General features: G+C 41.2%; 1 protein-coding gene across 1 annotated transcript in view; it reads right to left on the bottom strand.

Moving 5' to 3' along the window:
- nampt2 (nicotinamide phosphoribosyltransferase 2) overlaps window positions 1-16112 on the bottom strand; it is a 61822-nt gene that overhangs the window by 29441 nt on the left and 16269 nt on the right. The window contains 1 exon segment of the mRNA XM_073072954.1: window positions 5867-6019. Coding sequence (XP_072929055.1) covers window positions 5867-6019 — 153 coding nt within the window.

The raw sequence follows: 16112 nt of genomic DNA, 5'->3' as shown, positions 1-16112 counted from the left end.
TCTCTCCAGAGAGTAAAGCCCTAGCTCCCTTAATCTCGGATCATAATGCATACTCTCTAAACCAGGCAGTATCCTGGTAAATCTCCTCTGTACCCTTTCCAATGCTTCCACATCCTTCCTATAGTGAGGCGACCAGAACTGGACACAGTACTCCAAGTGTGGCCTAACCAGAGTTTTATAGAGTGTGTGGCCTGCTTGCTTTCATCATTGGAGCAAGGGAATTCTGAATGCATTGTAAGCAGAAGAGAAAGTATTATTGTTTCAGTTAACTAGAAGTGGATATTACATTGTTTTTACTAAGTATCATTGCACAAGTCCAGTATAAGTAGAAAGATTGCTTTGCCAATTCTTAAAGAAAATCTCTTAAATGGCTCCCCAGTGTGAACTGGCAGCCTACGATCAGAGTCCTTGATAAACTAAGAAAATAGCCAGTTGATTAGCTATTATATATGCTCTACTCTCACCAAACTTACATGTTAATTCCACACATGAAGTCAAATATTAGTAGAAATGTATACAATTTCAACCAAGAAATTGTGTCAGGAATTATTAAAATGTTTTTCATGACTTTTACTGTAACACTACTTACCTGAATTGAAGTTTGATAAGCACACTGGAAAAAAAACCTGACATATCACTTATTAGTTTTCCAGATTTTAGGACAGTGCCAACAAAAGATAAATCTCCAAGGACAATGTGTCAAAACGCGACAATTTTCTAGAAAACAAATTTACTAACTGTTTAAATTGTGGTTAGAATTGTTCTACTTGGCTCAAAAAAGAAAACATTGGAACTTTCTCAGCAGGCTTGGAAGCATGTGTGGGGATAGAAACAGAATGTTTTGGTCCATGTCTTTCAAATAGATCTGGGAATGTGAGAAATCAAGTGTGTTTTAAATTCAGCTTGTGGGAGGAGGTGGGATGGTGAGAACAAAAGGACTGTCTGTGATAGAGTAGAACCCAAACTTTTAAAAATACAGAATGCAAATACTCAGCAGTTCAAACACCATCTGTGAAAAGAAAAACAATTAATGTATCAAGCAAAAGACTCTTTATATTCAATTCCATCCTCAAAGGTATTCAATCGGAAATGTTAACTCTTCTTTCTCTTTGCACAATGCATTCTGAGCTGCTGAGTATTTCCAACATTTTCTGTTTTCATCTATGAATTACAGTAGCCTGCAGATTTTTTGGATTTTCATTTGCTAAGACCAGGATGGCTCAGGTGAGATAAATGCTGATGAAACAGATCAACCCCTGCCTGAAAAGTGACTTAGATCCACTCCAGTTTTCCTTCTGACACAACAGGTCCACAGCAGATGCCATCTCACTGGCTCTTCACTCAATCCTGCAACATCTGGTCAGCAAAGATGCATACATCAGGATTCTCCTTATTGACTACAGCTCAGCATTCAAAACTATCATCCTCTCAAAACTAAACAATAAGCTTCAAGACCTTGTCAACAATACCTCTTCATGCAATTCGATCCTAGATTTCCTCACCTGCAGACGCCAGTCAGTTTGGATGCCAACATCTTCTCCACAGTCTCCATCAGCACAAGGTGTGATGCTTGTGTGCTTAGCCCCCTGCTCTATTCGCTTTACACTTATGACTGTGTGGTTAAGCACAACTCCAATGCCATATTTAAGGATGACACGACCGTGGTGGGTCTCATCAGCAAGAACGACGAGTCAGCTTACAGAGAGGAGGTGCAGTGGCTAACGGACTGGTGCAGAGCCAACAACCTGTATCTGAATGTGAACAAAACAAAAGAGATGGTTGTTGACTTCAGGAGGGCATGGAGCGACCACTCCCCGCTGAACATCGACGGCTCCTCGGTAGAGATCGTTAAGAGCACCAAATTTCTTGGTGTTCACCTGGCAGAGAATCTCACCTGGTCCCTCAACACCAGTTCCATAGCAAAGAAAGCCCAGTAGCGTCTCTACTTTCTGCGAAGGCTGAGGAAAGTCCATCTCCAACCCCCCCATCCTCATCATATTCTACGGGGATTGTATTGAGAGTATCCTGAGCAGCTGCATCACTGCCTGGTTCGGAAATTGCACCATCTTGGATCGCAAGACCTTGCAGCGGATAGTGAGGTCAGCTGAGATCATCGGGGTCTCTCTTCCCGCCATTACAAACATTTACACTACACGCTGCATCCACAAAGCAAACAGCATTATGAAGGACCCCACACATCCCTCGTACAAACTCTTCTCCCTCCTGCCGTCTGGGAAAAGGCACCGAAGCATTCAGACTCTCACAACCAGACTATGTAACAGTTTCTTCCCCCAAGCTATCAGATTCCTCAATACCCAGAGCCTGGACTGACACCTTACTGCTCAATTGTCTTGTTTATTATGTATTGTAATGCCTGCACCGTTTTGTGCACTTTATGTAGTCATGGGTAGGTCTGTAGTCTAGTGTAGTTTTTTTCTGTGTTGTTTTTTACGTAGTTCAGTCTAGTTTTTGTACTGTGTCATGTAACACCATGGTCCTGAAAAAACATTGTCTCATTTTTACTATGTACTGTACCAGCAGTTATGGTCAAAATGACAATAAAAATGACTTGACCTTAAATTTGCTGATGACATCACTGTCATATTACGAATCAAAGGTGGTGACAAATCAGCATGTAGGAGGAAGACTGAAAATCTGACTGAGTATTGCCACAACAACAACCTCTCACACAATGTCAGCAAGACCAAGGAGCCAATTATTAACTTCAGGAGGAAAAATCAAGAGGTCTATGAGCCAGTCCTCAATGGGGGATCAGAGGTGGAGAGGGTCAGTAACTTTAAATTCCTTGGTGTTATCATTTCAGAAGACCTGTCCTGGGCCCAGCAGTAAGTACCATTATGAAAAAAGCAGGACAGCACCTCTACTTCCTTACATGTTTACGCAATTTTGGCATGACATCTATAACTTTGACTGGCTGCATCACTGCCTAGCAGCAAATATCAACGTCTGTGAATGGAAAGTCCTACAAAAAGTAGTGGATAAGGTCCAGTCCATCACAAGTAAAGCCATCACTACCATTGAGAACATCTACATGGAGTGTTGTTGCAGGAAAGCAGCATCCATTATCAGGGTCGTCCATCACCCAGGTCATGCTTTCTTCTCGCTGTTGCCATCAGAAGGAAGGTGCAGGAGCTTCAGGACTCACCCCACCAGATTCAGGAACAGTTGTTACAACTCAACTATCCGGCTCCTAAACCAGAGGGAAAAACTTCACTCACCCCATCACTAAAACTCTTCCCACAACCTATGGACTCACTTTCAAGGACTCTTCATCCCATGTTCTCACTATTTATTGCTTGTTTACTTATTATTATTATTATTATTATTATTATTATTATTATTTCCTTTTTTCTTTATTTTGTATTTGCACACTGGTTGCCCACCTTTTTTGGTCTCGTCTTTCATTCAGTCTATTATGGTTATTGGATTTATTGAGTATGCCCACAAGAAAATGAATCTTAGGGTTGTATATGATGATATATATGTACTTTGATAATAAATTTACTTTCAACTTACAAGTGCTTCAGTGCAGTTTAAGAAGGGTGGTGAATGCTTGTTAATCACAGCTATGATTAATAAGTAATCCTATAGATAGTTCAGTCATGATTAGAAAGAATTGACCACCCTTTCTATGACCACACCAGTAGTATGTCTAATCTCTAGTAATTTATTCTGTACCCTAGCAAAGACATACCCATCTTTCTCTCCAATTATTCCACTCTACTCCACTCCGCCCCACCTGCACTTTGCACTCTGATGTTTCCTGCTCTCCTGAAAAATTATCATCCAGAACAGCTGTTTCTGCTTCTTAACATTTTCTGCTTGAACTGCTGAGTATCTGCAGCATTTTCTGATTTGAGAACAGGAGAGCAGTTCACTTTGATTTTTGAAGTAAAGTTTCCAGCATTTTTACTGGAATACATGTTGATTTTAGGGCAGTAAATTACAAAACTGACACACTGAAAGAAATGCGGAATAAGCGGAGAGCTACTTCAACAACAAGTAATCAAATTTTCCTTTGTGTTGCTACTTTTGAGATAAAAGAGTAAGAAATGGAAGATGTTCCAACCTCAAGCATAAAAGCCAAATCATGAAAAGATTATTCAGGAACAATTTATACTTGAAAAAGTAAGAATTTATAGAAACAAAGGGAACATCTACATAAGGAAATGTTTCAGGACTCTGATTGCCAGTACAGAATCAGAATCAGAACCAGGCTTATTATCACCGGCATGTCACGTGAAATTTGTTAACTTAGCAGCAGCAGTTCAATGCAATACATAATCTAGCAGAGAGAGAAAAAAAGAATAAAAGAAAAATAATAATAAAAAGCAAATAAATCAATTACGTATATTGAATAGATATAAAAAAACATGCAAAAACAGAAGTACTGTATATTAAAAAAATGAGTTAGTGTCCAAAGATTTAATGTCCATTTAGGAATCGGATGGCAGAGGGAAAGAAGCAGTTCTTGAACCACTGAGTGTGTTCCTTTAGGCTTCCATACCTCCTACCTGATGGTAACAGTGAGAAAAGGGCATGCCCTGGGTGCTGGAGGGGTTTAATAATGGACGCTGCCTTTCTGAGATACCACTCCCTAAAGGTGTCCTGGGTACTTTGTAGGCTAGTGCCCAAGATGGAGCTGACTATATTTACAATGTTCTGCAGCTTCTTTTGGTCCTGTGCAGTAGCCCCTCCATACCAGACAGTGATGCAGTCTGTCAGAATGCTCTCCATGGTACAACTATAGAAGTTTTTGAGTGTATTTGTTGACGTGCCAAATCTCTTCAAATTCCTAATATAGTCGCTGTCTTGCCTTCTTTATAACTACATTGATATGGTGGGACCAGGTTAGATCCTCAGAGATCTTGACACCCAGGAACTTGAAGCTGCCCATTCTCTCTTCTGATCTCTCTATGAGGATTGGTATGTGTTCCTTCATCTTACCCTTCCTGAAGTCCACAATCAGCTCTTTCGTTTTACTGACATTGAGTGCCAGGTTGTTGCTGTGGCACCACTCCACTAGTTGGCATATCTCACTCCTGAACGCCCTCTCGTCACCACCTGAGATTCTACCAACAATGGTTGTATTCTCGGCAAATTTATGGATGGTATTTGAGCTATGCCTAGCCACGCATACACAAAGCAAAATTTCCCTCCACAGATTTAAAATAAAGGGAAAGTTATCACTGTGGACTCACTTTCAGGGACTCCGTGGTTCATGTTCTATACATTATTTGTTTCTGTTTTTATTGTTTGTACGATTTGTTCTTTTTTCACAATTGGATGTTTGAGGGTTTGTGGTTTGGGGTTTTTCATGGATTCTGTTGGGATTCTTTGCTTTATGGCTGCCTGCAAAAAGATGGATTTCAAGGTTGTGTATGGCATACTTACTTTGATAATAAATGAACTTTGAACTTTATTGAAAAAAAATGATTTTCTGATATTTTATATATTTATGCTCATTAATACTGTGTCTGCAGAGTAGACAAAAATCACTCTTCATCTGTAAACACTGCATATCATTTCAAATAATATACACACTGAAACTTTCTATCATTGAGCTATATTTCTGATTTGCATAAAAAAGCCTGTGATCCCTATGATTACGGAGAAGTTGTAAAATTATTTTCTTACACATGCCAAAACTTCAAAGTGCTGAAATGCAACCAACTGAATGAATAATTAAACAAAAATGTTTTCATTTGACTTTCGCATTTATTTATTGACTGGAAACCATTGCGTGCTTTGAAATAGTGTATTTGTCATCCACAATCAAATTTACATTGTAAAATACCAAAGAACAAGACATTCAATTTCAAAATAATATTAAAAAGATTAGTACCTCCTGAGATGAAGCTCCCCTGTAAACAAAGTCATTTAATTTGAACTCCAGACCATTCAAACTTCCAGATGTTTTGTTTAGGTACATAGCTGGAACCTTGTTTCTTGGTATGGTAGCAACAGTGATGGGATACCATACCTGTACTAGAGTAGACTGTTGGAAAAAAGCTGTTCAGATTCATTACTGCTAGATTATTATGAAATAGAGAAAAAAAACAAAGCTAAATAAAGATATAAAAATTTTACTCACCAAATCTCAAAGTGTATGTACGCACATTTCTATTACTTTTCTGATAACACATGCCAAATGTGTGACAAATGTTCAATATACTAAGGCTGATAGAGAGATAAGAGCATATGTTATTCAAGTAGAATTAGGCCTTTCACCTCAGTAAGTCTACTCTGTCATTTGATCATGGCTGATTTATTTCTTTCCCACTGAACCCCCATTCTCCTGCTTCCTTTCCATAACCTTTGAGACCCTTACTAAAAAACTTTGTTTTAAATACACTCAGTGACTTGGTCTCCACAGCCATCTGTGGCAATGAACTCCACAAAATCATCACACTCTGTTCTAAATGGACATCCTTGTATTCTGAGGGTGTGCCCTCTGGTCCAGGACCTTCCCACTGCTGGAAACATTCTCCCTGACCACCTTGTCCAGCCTTTTTGATATTTGATAGGTTTCAGTGAGCTCATTCTTTAAACCCCAGTGAAATCAGGGCCAGAGTCACAAAACACTCTTCATATGTTAGCACTTTCGTCCCCAAAATCATTCTTATAAATCTCCTCTGGACTCTCTCCAATGCCAGCATAACTTTCTTTCAATAAGGGGTCCAAAACAGCTCATGAAACTCACAACTTGGTCTGACCAATGCCTTATAACGCCTCAGCATTACATCCTTGCATTTATATTCTAGTCTCCTGGAAATGAAAGCAAACATTGCATTTGCCTTCCGTACTATCAACTCAATCTGCAATACCTGTGCGATCATGGACTATATACAGATTACAACAGAGGAATTGTTTGCTGTCTTGAGGCAAACTAAGATGGATAAATCCCCAGACTATTACAATGTGTTCACTTGGACAATGGGGGAGGTTAGTGCAGTAATTACAGTGGCCATAGCTGAGATATTTAAAACATCCTTAGATATGGGTGCAGTTCCAGAAGATTAGAGGATAGCTAATGTTGCTCCATTGTTTAAGAAAGGCTCAAAAAATAAGCCAGAAAATAATAGGCTAGTGAGCCTGACATCAGTAGTGGGTAAATTATAGGAAGATATTCTAAGGGACTGGATATAAAGCTATTTGGATAGACAGGGACTGACTAGGGTTAGTAACATGGCTTTGTGTGTGGCTGTGTCCAAACAATTTTAGAGTTTCTTGAGGAACTTACCAGGAAAGTTGATGAAACCAAGGTAGTGGATGTCACTTACATGGACATGGGAGATAGGTCAAGAAGGTTCAGTCATTTGGCATTCAGGATGACATATTGGCTTTGTGGGAGAAACCAGAGAGAGGTAGTAGATTGTTGCCTCTCTGACTGGAGGGTTGTGACTAGTGTTGGGTCTGTTCCTATTTGTCGTCTATATCAATGATCTGAATAACAATGCAGTAAGCTGGATCAGCGAATTTGCAGACGACACCAAGATTGGGGGTATAGTAGACAGTGGGGAAGGTTATCAAAGCTTGTAGTGGGATCTGAACCAGGTGGAAGTATGGGCTGAAAAGAGGGATATAGAATTTAATGCAGAGAAGTATAAGGTTTGCACTTTGGGAAACCAAACTAGCTTACAACCTACACAGTGAGCTGTAAGGCACTGAGGAGTGTGGTAGAATAGAGGAATCTGGGAATATAGATCCATAATTTCTTGTAAGTGGCATCACAGATAGATAAGGATGTAAAAACAGCTTTTGGCACATTGGCCTTCATGAATTAAAATATTGACTACAGGAGTTGGGATGTTATTTTGAAGTGGTGTAATACATTGATGAGGCCTTATTTGGAATATTGTATGCAGTTCTGGTCACTTGCCCACAAGAATGATTTCAATAAGATTGAAAGAGTGCAGAAAAAAATTACAATGAGTTCGCCAAGTCTTGAGGACCTGAGTTATAGAGAAATGTTGAATAGGTTAGGACATAATTCCCTACAGTTTAGGAAAATGATGGGGGATTTGATCGACAAAAGTATACAAGATTTTGAAGGGTATAGACAGAGTAAATGCAAGCAGGCTTTTTCCACTGAGGTTAGGTAAGACTAGAACTAAAGGTCAAGGTTAAGGGTGAAAGGTGAAATGTTTAAGGGGAACATAAGTGGGAACCTTTTCACTCAGAAGGTATGATAGCATGGAACAAGCTGCCTGTGAATGTGGTGCATGCGAGTTCAATTTTTAAGAGAAATTTAGGTGGGCACATGGATGGCTATGGTCCGGATGCAGGTTGAAGGGATAGGCAGATTAATAATTTATAATGGATGAGGTAAGACAAAGGGCATGTTTCTGTGTTGTAGTGCTCTATGACTCCATCAAGTCTATGTTCTAATCTTTAAAGAACCCTGCAACAGGACTCACAAGTCTCTTTGCACCTCTGATTTCTGAATTCTCTCCTCTTTTAGAAAATAGTTTATGGTTTTATTCCCTCTACCAAAGTCTATGACCATAAGCACTCAGTGGCCACGTTATTAGATTCAAAATGTATCCATCTGAGTTGGCAGATGGTGACAAATCTCCTTCAGCATTTTACTAAATTATTTCCTTAAGTTATTTGCTTAATTCTGTGGTAAAGTTTAAACTAAAACTGACTTGCACAGAACAGAGCCATTCTAAGGAAACAGGCGAAAAGAACAGCAGAACGCGAGGGGTGATTGATAAGTTCGTGGCCTAAGGTAGAAGGAGTCAATTTTAGAAAACCGAGCACATTTATTTTTCAACATAGTCCCTTCCTACATTTATACACTTAGTCCAGTGGTCATGGAGCATATGGATCTTGGACCTCCAGAAAGTGTCCGCAGCAGGGGTGTTTGATAAGTTTGTGGCCTAAGGTAGAAGAAGATGAGTTATACAGCTCTCATTACATGCACATGCAGTTCAACCCTTTCAGTGATTATTCAGGAAGTTTGAAGTTAATAACTCATCAGGGTGATTGATAAGTTTGTGGCCTAAGGTAGAAGGAGATGAGTTATTAACTTCAAACTTTCTGCATAATCACTCTAAAAGTTGAACTGCATGTGCATGTAACGAGAGCTGTATAACTCATCTCCTTCTACCATAGGCCACGAACTGATCAATCACCCCTGCTGCAGACTCTTTCTGGAGGTCCAAGATCCGTATGCTCCACGACCGCTGGACTAAGTGTGTAAATGTATGAAGGGACTATGTTGAAAAATAAATGTTCTAGGTATTCTAAAATTGACTCCTTCTACCTTAGGCCATGAACATATCAATCACCCCTCGTATACTCTCAGTGTCCACTTTATTAGGTATATCAGTTCATTAAGGCAAGTATCTAATCAACCAGTCATGTGGCAGTAACTCAATGCATAAAAGCATGCAGGCATGGTCAAGAGGTTCAGTTGTTGAGATCAAGCATCAGAATGGGGAAGGAACATGATCTAAGTGACTTTGGCTGTGGAATGATTATGGGTGTCAAATGGGGTCATTCGAGTATCACAGAAACTGATCTCCTGGGATTTTCATGCACAACCATCTCTAAAGTTTAAATAGAGTTGTGCAAGAAATAGAGAAACACCCAGTGAGGAGCAGTTCTATGGACGAAAATGCCTTGTTAATGAGAGAGACTGTAGACGAAAGGCCATACTGGTTCAAGTTGACAGGAAAGTGACAATAACTCAAATAACCACGAGTAACGACAGTGGTGTACGGAAGAGCATCTCTGAATGCACAACATGTGAACCTTGAAATGGATGGGCTAGAGCCGCCGAGGACTATGAGCAAACACTCAGTGGCCACCGAGTGTACTTCCCTACACTGTACTTCATCTGCCTCTTCTTTACCCATTCTCCTAACCTGTACAAGTCCATCTGCAAATTCCCTTCTTCCTCAACATTACCTGCACCTCCAGCTATTTTTGTATCATCCACAACTTGGGAACAATCGTCTATTCATTCCATCATCTAGATCATTAACATGTGGACTCAACATTGGTCACTGCAGAACACCTCTAGTTACTATCAGCCAACAAGAAAAAAAGGCTCTTTTGCCTTCTGAAAGTCACCCAGTTTTCTATCTATGCTAATAGCTGTCCTGCAATATCATGGGCACCTATCTTATTTAGCAGCCTTATATATGGCATCTTGTCAAAGGCCTTCAGAAAGTACAAGTAAAAATCATCCTTTGACTCTCCTGTCTGTCCTGCTCATTACTTCCTCAAACATTTCCAATAGGTTTGTCAGACCAGATCTCCCCTTAAGGAGACGATTCTGACTTCATCCTATTTTATCCAGTGCTTCCAATATCCCAGAACTTCATCCTTAATAATGGACTCTAAAATCTTACCAATGCCTAAGTCAGGCTAACAGGCCTATAAGTTCCTGTATTGTGTCTCCCTCCCTTCCTAAAGAGTGGAATGACACTTGCAAATTTGCAGTCCTCTGGAACAATTCTGACTTTATTGACTCTTGAAAGACCATTACTAATGCCCCCCACAATCTATTGGGCAATCTCTTTCAGAACCCTGGGGTGTAGTCCATCTGATCCAAGTAACTTATGTACCTTCAGACCTTTCATTTTCTGAAGTGCCTTCTCTTTAGAATCTGACTTTCTAGAATTTGTGGCATGTTGCTGTTGTCTTCCATACTGAAGACTGATTCAGAATAATTATTTAGTTCACCTGTCATTTCTAGTTTCCCTATTATTGCTTCTCCGGCGTCATTTTCCAGCAGTCCAATGCCCATTCTTGTATCTCTTTTACTATTTTTATGTCTAAATATCTTTTGCTTTTTTATTATTGGCTAGTTATTCTTCATAATTCATCTTTTCTCCCCTTATTGCTCTTTAGTTGCTTTCTGTAAGCCTCTAAAAACTTCCCAATTCTCTAGCTTCCCACTATTGTTTGCCCTTTCTTTTGCTTTTATATTGTCTTTGAATCCCCTTGTCAGCCATGGTTGCCTCATCCTCCTTTTAAAATGCTTCTTCTTTGGGATGAAACAGCACAGAAAGATGGCCTTTAGCTCAGAGTTAACAACAACCAGTAACCATGGGTGTGTACAGAAATTCTAAAACAGACTCATTTTTTCATTCTTCCCACATTCTCAGCAGCTCCTCCTATAATTTACACACGCACTGCAGACAATATGCAATGGCCAATTAACCTACCAAGTCACATACCCTTGTGATGTGGAAGCAAACTGGTACACCCGGAGGAATTCCACACAGTCACAGAGAGAATGTACAAATTCCGCACAGACAACACTGAAGCTCAGGAATGAATCCAAGTCTCTGGTACTGCAAGGCAATATTCTATTAGCTCTACTGCAGTGCTACTTTAAAGTGGAGATAATATGGTTTTGGAAACTGGGGCAGGATAGAATTGTATTTGTTCCTTTACAAACCAAAAAGCAAATATAGAGAAGGGTACCATCATCCACTGAAGATTCCTCTAACTCTACTTCTGGCACTTGCAGAATATTGTTTGTCAATGAGAAGCACAAATAGGAGGCAAGAAGTAATTAAATACAGATTTTTTTAGCCTATGACACAGAAAAGTATAGACTATGCCTCTTTTAAAACTAATTTGGAGTTCACTGAAATCTTCAGCTTGAAAATTGTCTTCACAATTCCTAATGACGTTCCCCTCTCTGGGACAGAATGTTCTGTCCTCAGTAAGGGCTTCACCTTTGCCCCCTGCACCCACACCTCAGTGAGTTCCATACCCACCATGACGCTGAGCTCTTCCTCTGCTGCCTCCTTTTCCGTGCCTACTTCTTTAACAAGATCTTTCCAGCCTGCACTGATGACCCCTTCTCCCGTCTTCAATCCTCCTCCACTTCCTCTTCCTGGACACCCTACTCTGGTCTCCTGCCTGCTCTTGATTTTTTCATTGCTAACTGCTGATGAGACATCAACTATCTCAACTTTACTACTCCTCTCTTCAATTCTAACCTTCCGCCTTCTGAATGTACTGCTCTCCACTCTTTCCAAACTAATCCTCACTTCACCATCAAACCTGCAGATCAGGGAGGTGCTGTAGTAGTCTAGTGGTTGATATCTACCTTACTGAGGCCCAGCGGCAACTTTCAGACACCTCCTCTTACTTACACCTTGAACAGGACCCCACTAAGGAGCACCAGGCCACCGTCACCCACATCATCACAGACCTTATTAACTCTGGGGATTTTCCATCCAATGCTATCAACTTTATAGTTCTCTTATCCCGCACCTCCCATTTCTACCTCCTACCTAACTTCCACATATCTGCCTGTTCAGGTAGACCCATTGTCTGCTTGTTCCTGACCCACCAAACTTATATCTGCATATCTTGACTCTGCTTTATCCCTCCAGTTCAGTCCCTTCCTAGTTACATCCATGACACTTCACACACCCTTGATCTTTTTAATGACCAGGTCATCTCAGTTTTGCTATGGACTTTTTCCAGTCCCTTTTACACCTCCATCCCCCATCAGGAAGGCCTCAAAGCTCCCTACTTCTTTCTGGACACCAAACCCAACCACTTCCACTCCATCTGGTGGAACTGATCCTCACTCTAAATAATTTCCCCTTTGGCTCCTCCCACTTCCTTCAAAAAAAAAAGGTGTAGCCATGGGAAGCTGTGTCTGCTCTTTTGTCAACTACGTGGAAGAGTCAGTTCCAAACACTGATATCGCTCCCCAACTTCTTCTACACTACTTCAACAACTACATTGGTGCTGCTTCCTACACCTATGCAGAGCTTGTCAACTTCATCAACTTTGCCTCCAGCTTCCACCCTGCCCTCAAATTTACTTGGTCTATTTCCACCTCCCTCCCCTTTCTTGATCTCTTTGTCTCTATCTCTTGAGACAGTTTATCTACTAACATCTGTTACAAACCCCTCTGATTCTCACAACTACCTGGACTATACCTCTTCCCACCCTGTTACTCGTAAAAATGCCATCCTCTTCTCTTAATTCTTCCATCTCTGCCACATCTACTCTCTGGATGAGGCTTTTCATTTCAGAACTAATGAGAAGTCTTCCTTCTTCAAAGAGAAGGCTTTCCTTCCTCCACCATCAACTCTGCCCTCAAACGCATCACTTCCATTTCATGCATGTCTGCCCTCACCCCACGCACCCGCATCCTATCAGGGATAGGGTTCCTCTTGTCCTCACCTACTACCCCACCAGCCTTCATGTCCAGCACATAATTCTCCTTAACTTCCGCCATCTCCAATGGGACCCCACCACCAAGCACATCTTTCCCTACCCCCAACTTTCCGCTTTCTGCAGGGATCATTCTGTACGTGACTCCCTTGTCCATTCCTCCCTTCCGGAACTTATCTTTGCGAGTAGAACAAGTGCTATACCTGCCCCTGCACCTCCTCCCTCACTACCATTCCAGGGTCCCAAACAGTCCTTCCAGGTGAGGAGACACTTTGCCTGTGAGTCTTTTGGGGTCATATACTGTATCCAGTGTTCCTGGCATGGCCCCCTGTATATCAGTGAGGCCAGACACAGATTGGGAGACTGTGCCGAGCACCTTTGCTTCACCTGCCAGAGAAAGCGGGATCTCTCAGTGGCACCAATTTCAATTCTACTTCACATTCCCATTACGATATGATATGATACCAGCCCCCTCCTTTGTGAGAATTGCAAGAGCCCTAGTAAAAGGGGGGTCAATGACCCAAAAGAGAGAGAGAGAGACAGGCTGAATGGACACAGGAAATGGAAAGACATTCCACTGGGACAAAAGCTGGTGACTGTGGCATTGTTCTCAGGAGACACCTGGGAACTGCAGACGTGCCAACTCGCAGGGACATTGTAAAGCCCTCGGGCAAAGTGGGCTGGTTGAGAGAGAGATTGCATCACCTGCAACCTGATTGACACCTGAGATCCCGTGAGGCAGTATAAAGAAGGGTCTGAAAGAGGACGACCCTCAGACGCACCAAGGAGACACCAAGAAGCACGATACCGCTTCCCATGGGAACGGGAAGCCATTTTGAAATAAGCCACGTGCGTTAAATTCCGAATGCGGGGTTTGTGGCTGGAACCAACGGAAGATCGCTTTTAACTAACAACGGGGAAGATCGCTCCCCTGATTCCACGGATGTTTTGGGGCAAGTTTTTCCGTTTTATCTCTCTCTCTCTCCAACACGTGAAACCGAAAGCCTGCAGACTTCAGAGTGACTCTTTATATTTCCAATTGGACTCAGTATTATATACCCTAGACAACGAAAGAGCTTATTTCTGATTGATTATGGTTACACCGGTGTTTTAGATTGAGTTTTGACGATTTGAATGTTTTGTATTAACCATACGTTTGTGCCCTTATTGAATAAAACGTTTGAAAATAGTAGCATCCGACTCAGCTGATCCATCTATCTTTGCTGGTAAGTTACCTGGTTACGGGGTTTTCGTAACACAGTCCATGGCCTCCTCTACTACCGTGATGAGCCAACACTCAGGTTGGAGGAGCAACACCTTATATTTCATCGGGGTAGCCTCCAACCTGATGGCACAAACATTGATTTTTTTAACTTCTAGTCAGTGCCACTCATCTTCACCATTCTCCCTTCCTATTTCCCTCTCTCACCTTATCCCCTTACCTGTCCATCACTCCCTCTGGTTCTCCTCATCCTTCCCTTTCTTCCAGGGCCTTCTCTCCTATCAGATTCCCCCTTCTCCAGCCCTTTATCTCTTTCACCAATCAACTTCCCAGCTGTTCACTTCACCACTCCTCCTTCCCCAGTTTCACTATCACCTACTACCTTGGATTTCTTTCTCCCCTCCTCCCCACCTTTCCCTCTAACTTCTCATCTCTTTTTTCCAGTTCTGAAGAAGGGTCTCGGACCGAAACGTCGACTGTTTACTCTTTTCCATAGATGCTGCCTGGCCTGCCGATTTCCTCCAGCATTTTCTGTGTGTTACTCTGGTTTCCAGCATTGGCAGCTCCTCGCTTGTTTGTTCTTCAACTTGACATGCTGTCTCTACCCCCAAGTGGCTGGCAACCTAGAGTTTCCTGAGCTTCTCTCCTTGGTAATGGTGCGTCGGTGGGGTTGGGTGCAGCTATGCAATGACATCCACTAATATCCAGAAATTCTGCCAGGAACAGCCATTGTGGCTTAATACTAAGCATGGAAAAAAATACTCATCGCAATTTGTCAAAAACAATTCAATCTATGTTCTCTACTGTAAAAGTCATTTCTTTCAGGAAGAGCTTTAGTTTGAATGCCCTTTGCGTTCTTGAAGAAAATTATAACACATTTCAACCAAAGGAGTCCTGTAGAGAATTTTTTCCCACTCATGGGACATTAAAGTTAGTTCATAAACAAAGCCACAATTCATTTATTTTCTGTTTTGTTGTGCAAGGGAAGGAGTTATTTAGGGATTGATGGTCTTGTTATGTTTTGTGTGGGGTTGATGTTCTTTTATTGTTTTTGTGTGGAAGGAGGGAGTTTGGGGGTTGGTGATCAAGATGCCGATCTCCTTTGTGGTGGGGGGGTGGGTTTGATGTTTCTCTCTGAATGACTTTCATGTTCTTTCTTTGCTCCGTGGCTGTCTAGAGAAAATGAATCTCAGAGTTGTGTACTGATTCATACATAATCAATGAATCGTTGAACAATTCATAAACAGTAAGTGATAAATTCAGACACAGAATAAATAAGTTTTACAAAAGATAAATCAGTTTTATTAAGTTAAAGAATTTTGGAAACTAAAATGTATCAGATTTTTGTAAAACCCAAAATTGTCTTTTAAGCAGTGGAAATTTCCTACTTTCCGTAAGACCATAACACAGAGGACCAGAATTAGGTCATGTGACTCACTGAGTCTGCTCCGCCATTCAATCACGGCTGCTGGTTTTCAAACCCAGCTTCTCCCTATAACCCTTCACGCTTTTACTAATAAATTTTAAGAGGACATCCCTTTATTCTGAGACTATGCCCTCAAATCCTAAACTCTCCTACTAATGGATGCATCCTCTCCACATCTGTTCTATCCCAGGCCCTTTAGTATTAGGTAGGTTTCAATAAGATACCACCTCATCCTTCTGAGTACAGGCCCAGAGGCATCAAATGCTTCACCTAAATTAA

Source organism: Hemitrygon akajei, chromosome 19 (genome assembly GCF_048418815.1).
Source record: "Hemitrygon akajei chromosome 19, sHemAka1.3, whole genome shotgun sequence".
NCBI lineage: Eukaryota > Metazoa > Chordata > Chondrichthyes > Myliobatiformes > Dasyatidae > Hemitrygon > Hemitrygon akajei.
The sequence above is the reverse complement of the archived record's forward strand: the minus strand, read 5'-3'. Positions and strand labels throughout refer to the sequence as shown.